Source organism: Priapulus caudatus, unplaced genomic scaffold, assembly GCF_000485595.1.
Source record: "Priapulus caudatus unplaced genomic scaffold, Priapulus_caudatus-5.0.1 Scaffold1012, whole genome shotgun sequence".
NCBI lineage: Eukaryota > Metazoa > Priapulida > Priapulimorpha > Priapulimorphida > Priapulidae > Priapulus > Priapulus caudatus.
Window position 1 is genome coordinate 5,834 of NW_014578073.1, and position 5,842 is coordinate 11,675.

Sequence of the window (5,842 nt, forward strand, 5' to 3'; positions counted from 1 at the left end):
AGCGGCGATGACCCCGCGTTCAACAATAGAGCAGCTACGGGCAGCGGCGATGACCCCGCGTTCAACAATAGAGCAGCTACGGTCTGCGCGGCCGACGGCGAGACGGGTGACGAAAAATCGCGTGAGAGAAACGGCGAAGATAAAGCGGACGACGCGACAGTGTCGCCACCTGGCGACGGCGTGTTCAAACTCTCAGTCTCGTCCGTTGTTCTTACAGAGTCAAACATCGGTTGGAAGTTAACGTTAGACGACGACGAGTCTGAAGAGGGCAGCACCGTGCAGTGCTATCGCGCGGGACACGCCGACGGACGCGGCGGCGGAAGCGTAGGTGGCGCCGAATCCGTCGGCGGAGAAGCGATAGCGAAAACAATTGACGCGGCGGCGACATCTGGTGGGGAATGGAGCGGCGAGAGCGCAAGTGCGTCCACGATGGTCCCCGTTCTCGAGTTGGTCGAAACAGAAGAGCATCTCGTCGCCTCTCCAGAAACGTCTCCAATTGGTCCACAGTTCTTCGGTGATGCGGTCTGCGATCACCAGGTGGAGCCAGTTACCTGCGAACATTTACCAGCCAAAGAAACCTCCGCTCGACCTATTGGATTTTTCGACGATGCGGTTAGCGACCACCAGGTGGTGCTAGCGCAGCTGGAAAAGATGGCGGCTGCATTGCTGGATAGTGTCGATTCTCAGTCGGAGTGCATGTCATCAGATGACATACACCGAGGAGATTTAACGTGGAAACCCGACGTGGAAACTACATCAGAGGTCGTGATCCCAGTGAATGTGAGGTCAGAGGTCGTGACCTTAGTGGACACTACATCAGAGGTCATGCCTATAACGAAAGTTAGTAGTATTACGATTACCAGTTGTCATAAGTCTAAAGATGGCCACAACTCTCGAGGGTCACATTGCTTGAGGTGACAAAAAATGACATTGCCTGACATTTCTTACTCATAATAAGCATTACCACTCCTGACCCTTCCGACGACAACCCCCCTGCGCCACCGACCTCTGACCTCTGACCTCTGACCTCTGACCTCATCTCTTCTCTGTCGCTAGCTCTGAGCGACGACTCGTCGCCCCGCATGCCGGGATCCCTGCACGACGGACGTTCCTTCCTCGGCCACATCCTCCACGCGTGGACGACGAAGCTTCCCGTTACCGTGGCGACGAACGGAGCCGCGCGTCTGTACGCGACGCTGCGCGCACAGCAGCAGCCAATCCATGGCCAGCCGAGCGACGGAGCGGTGAGTCGGCATTACAAACGTCCCCCCTGTGGCAAGCAGGCCCCTCTCTACTATGTGCAGCTGTAGCTCTACAGCTGCACTCGTCTAGATTATGTAGTTTTTACCCAACAGAGGTCACCACTGGTACATGGGCAGTCGTTTGTAATGGCAGAAATTCCCACCACGTAAAAATCTCATTTCGTCTATTTATTTGGCGGAAGTCGAGTTTATCGAATTATCGAAATTAATGACGATTTATTTATTTTATCGAGGTGTTCGATTAATTCTGTCTAATTTCTCGTTTTATTTCTCGTTTTCGTGCGCGATCGATCGTTTCTTTGCGCCGGTCAGATTGCCGTCTATTTGTCGAACGAGATCACGCTGTCGGCCCTCAGTCTGCTGGACACGAAACCCGCTACCGCCGCGCTGCACATACTCAACTGTCTGTCAAGGCTGAGCGATCTCAAGCGACCGGATCTAGTGGAAGCTGCATGCAAAGTGCTGCTACCGTTCGGTGGGTGTGGGCGTTTCTCCCTTTTCTTTAACTTTCGGTGTGTGTGGTCGCATTGTGCCTTGGAATAGGTATGGTTCGTATTCTATGCATTAGATATATAGAAATATTATATTAGCTATATTGTTTATGTCCTTGCTTCTGTCGTGTGATGTTTGTGTGACGGCGCGTGTATTGATTAGAATGTGCGAGTCTGTGAATTTTATGTATCCCACAACATTTTAGGAGTTCAGATTTCATCGATGTTTTGAGTAAAATGCGTTAAATTTCGATGACGTAATTCAAAAATAGTAAAGCGGATAACGTAAAGGAGATCAAAATTACGCAAACTTTCGTTTTACTCTACGGCGAAATCTTTCGTCCCGATCCCTGTGCAAACTCGAAAGCGCATTTCCCGCTCACGCCGATCATTGCTGTCTCCTCGGCAGGTTGCGACGACGTCGAAACCTTCCTGACGGGGCTCCCGGCAGAGGGCGCCACCGCAGAGCACGCCGCGACAGACGCGCCTGCGAGTGGCGCCATCTATCGCGGCCTGCGAGCGTTCTACTACCTCGCCGTACTGAGGCACCTCAACGCCCGCGGCAACAACCGCGACACGAAGGAAGCATTTGGAGAGGAAGCTGCATCGGGGGAAGCTCTGGACGGGGAAGGTCCGGGAAAGGAAGCTCACGCGGTAGACGGAGGGACGAAGGAAGCCTGCCAGAGTGGAGGAGGAGAGGAGGCGGTGTCGGGGAGAGAGAGCGGGAGCGCATCAGGAGAAGTCGGATCCCAGCGAGCAGACGTGGAGGAGGAGGAGGAAGGTACGGACGTGAAATACGCGCTGTCGCTTTCCGACCGGAAACGTAGAGCGGGCGGCGGCGAAGACCTTGCGTTCAACAATAGAGCAGCTACGGTCGGCGGCGACGACCCCGCGTTCAACAATAGAGCAGCTACGGATGCGCGGCGGCGAAGACGCTTGCGTTCAAACAATAGACAAGAGCTACGGTCGGCGGCGACGACCCAAGCATTCACAATAGAGCAGCTACGGTCCCGGGCGGCTGCGACGAACCCAATTCAAAAACTCAATAGAGCAGAGCTACGCGTCGGCGCCAACGACCCCGCGTTCAACATAGAGGGCAGCTACTGGTCGGACGGCGACGACCACGAAGGTTCAACAATAGATCAGCTACGGTGTGGCGCGACGGACCCCTAAAAAAGTAGAGTTCAGCGATAGATCGCACAATAGGCGCACGGCTAGCGCGTTGGACCCGCGTTCAACAATAAGCAGCAGCTACGCGGTCAGGCGGCGAAACCCCGCGTTAAAGCATAGAGCGCTACGGTCAGCGCGGGGCCGACGGGAGACGCGGGTGACGAAAAAATCGCGTGAGAGAAACGGCGATGAAAAGCGGACGACGCGACAGTGTCGGCAACCTGGCGACGGCGGTGTTTCAAAACTTCTCAGTCTCGTCCGTGTTTGTTCTTACAAGAGTCAAACATCGGTTGAAGTTAACGTTAGAGCGACGACGGGGCTGAAGAGGCAGCACCGTGCAGTGCTATCGCGCGGACACGCCGACGGACGCGGGCGGCGGAAGCGTAGGGTGGCGCCGAATCCGTCGGCGGAGAAGCGATAGCGAAAACAATTGACGGCGGCGGCGACATCTGGTGGGAATGGAGCGGCGAGAGCGCGAAGTGCGTCCACAGATGGTGCCCGTTCTCGAGTTGGTCGAAACAGAAGAGCGATCTCGTCGCCTCTCCAGAAACGTCTCCAATTTGGTCCACAGTTCTTCGGTGATCGCGGTCTGCGATCACCAGGTGGAGCCAGTTACCTGCGAACATTTAACCAGCCAAAAGAACTCCGCTCGACCTATTGGATTTTTCGACGATGCGGTTAGCGACCACGCCAGGTGGTGCTGCGGCAGTCTGGAAAGATGGCGGCTGCATTGCTGGAATAGTGTCAAATTCTCAGTCGGAGTGCATGTCATCAGATGACATACACCGAGGAGATTTAACTGGTGGAAACCCGACGCGAGAAACTACTCAGAGGTCGTGATCCCAGTGAATGTGAGGTCAAGTGCGTGACCTTATGGACACTACATCAGAGTCATGCCTTTCAGTGGCTGTGAGGTCAGAGGTCGTGACCTTAGTGGACACTACATCAGAGGTCATGACCCCAGTGAATGTGAGGTCAGAGGTCGTGAACTCAGTGGATACTACATCAGAGGTCATGACCCCAGTAAATGTGAGGTCAGAGGTCGTGAACTCAGTGGATACTACATCAGAGGTCATGCCCCCAGTGAATGTGAGGTCAGAGGTAGTGACTCAAGTGCTACTACATCAGAGGTCATGCCCCCAGTGAATGTGAGGTCAGAGGTCGTGAACTCAGTGGATTCGACATCAGAGGTCGTGCCCCCAGTGAATGTGAGGTCAGAGGTCGTGAACTCAGTGGATTCGACATCAGAGGTCGTGCCCCAGTGAATTGTGAGGTCAGAGGTCGTGACTCAGTGGATTCGACATCAGAGGTCGTGCTCTCCCGGGGTTATAGATCGTGGCGAGATCAGAGCTGTGGGGATAAAGAGAAGGGGTTAATATCAGAGGAGAAGGAAGCTCTGGGGACTCTGGATGAAGAAGAGACTGCATCAGGCACTGCGACAGTGAAGTCAGGAAGCAATTCGGCAAGACAATCAAGTTCTCGTAAGGTGACAAATTCATTTAGACCTTGTAGACTGACTAGTTGTAAGTTACTTCAAAATTTCGGAAGAAAATAATGGTTCAAATCTTGAGAATTTAATTGAAATGAACACTCATTGAGTAATCCTTAAGTAACTCCTATTTAAGTAAGTAACTATTAAGTAAAATTGTAATGTAATCGATTTATTACTCTAAAGGTTTCTATATTTCGAGTATTTCGTCAAGTTTCTGTTTGCCGTAGTGTTCATTCGTGTTTGTGTGCTTGGCTTTTCGTCGTAACTAACGTGTTTCTCTGATTTCGCGCATCCACACGGCTTCCCAACAGAGAGAGTCAGAACCATGCTTCTACCTACGCTGGGCAAGCCTACCCAGCTGTGCAGAGAAGGGAAGCATAGTGCAGGAAATCACCCGTGGGGGCGCACCCCTGTCGCAGGTCAACGAATTACCCTAGTGCACTTCAAGATCGTGTAACGCGATGTTTGGCGGGAGCTTTCGTAATAAGAAATGAAAGGGATTCAGTGTATGGACGTGTGGTTAGTGAGGATATGCTATTGCCTGTGTAACGTATCATCATGGTCTTCTGCCACTACATAATATAGGTATAATATATTACAGTAAAACTCGGCATTGCAAGTGTCATGTCTAACTCGTCAATTCGCATAAGTCGTCATGGAAGTCAAAGTCCGATTTCTCTCATAGTAAATCCATTGGAATAGCCCTGCCTAAGTCGTCATTTATAAGTCGTCATTATGTACAAGTCGACGCCATCAGACAGGTTCCCATGTAATACAAACACAGTAATTTCCCATCTGTAAGTCATGCATCAGAAATGCCGATGGCGCGCGGCGTGCAGTGTACGGTCTAGCCAGGGATGTGCGAGGCTGGCTGTCGCAGCTCGCATTTTTCAGCTCGCACATCCCCCGCATTCCCCAGTGTATGCAGCCTAATGCAGGGTGCGAGATTAACGCGAGTCCGGAGTCAAATGCTCCTGTTTATTGTCGGACTCCTTGATTTGACATAATAATGAGGAGTCCGTGTGACTCCCTGAATTTGGCAGACGCGCAGCCGCAAATGTCCAAACGTGTAATCAACAGCGGTGTTACAGATAGCCAGCGTGTGCCGCGCTTCCCGCTATTGCGTACAGATGTATGTGCGTTATGGCCAGCAGCAGTGTCGATTGATGTACGGACCGCGATTGTTTCATGTCTGCTATGAATGTGGCGGCGAACTGACGTCGTGTGTGGAGCATGTTTATGACTGCGTAGGGGTACGGGCGCCTGGGAGGGGAACCCTACGTATAAGTCGACAAAATGACGACTTACGCGTATGTCGTCATTTCGTAAAGTCGGCACAAATATGCTGGTCCCAAAAGTGTCGACTTTATGCGAGTTTTACTGTATATAATATTATATATATATTAATAATAAACTTCTTGCGGTAA

The 5,842-nt window shown here is 52.1% G+C and overlaps 2 protein-coding genes across 2 annotated transcripts in view; both read left to right on the forward strand.

Annotated features, from left to right (window-relative positions):
• Positions 1-5,842, forward strand: part of LOC106814950 (probable GPI-anchored adhesin-like protein PGA55) — a gene marked incomplete at its 5' end in the record, with an annotated part of 14,918 nt that overhangs the window by 5,353 nt on the left and 3,723 nt on the right. The window contains 5 exons of the mRNA XM_014819344.1: positions 3-822; positions 3,757-3,779; positions 3,838-3,994; positions 4,054-4,173; positions 4,233-4,409. Of these exons, the coding sequence (XP_014674830.1) occupies positions 3-822; positions 3,757-3,779; positions 3,838-3,994; positions 4,054-4,173; positions 4,233-4,409 (1,297 nt within the window). The remainder of the gene's footprint in view (positions 1-2; positions 823-3,756; positions 3,780-3,837; positions 3,995-4,053; positions 4,174-4,232; positions 4,410-5,842) is intronic.
• LOC106814958 lies at positions 1,061-3,250 on the forward strand. The gene is made up of 4 exons (XM_014819354.1): positions 1,061-1,244; positions 1,575-1,737; positions 2,163-2,534; positions 3,201-3,250. The coding sequence occupies exons 1-4, from the start codon at positions 1,083-1,085 to the stop codon at positions 3,215-3,217; spliced, it is 714 nt and encodes a 237-aa protein (XP_014674840.1). The 5' UTR covers positions 1,061-1,082; the 3' UTR covers positions 3,218-3,250.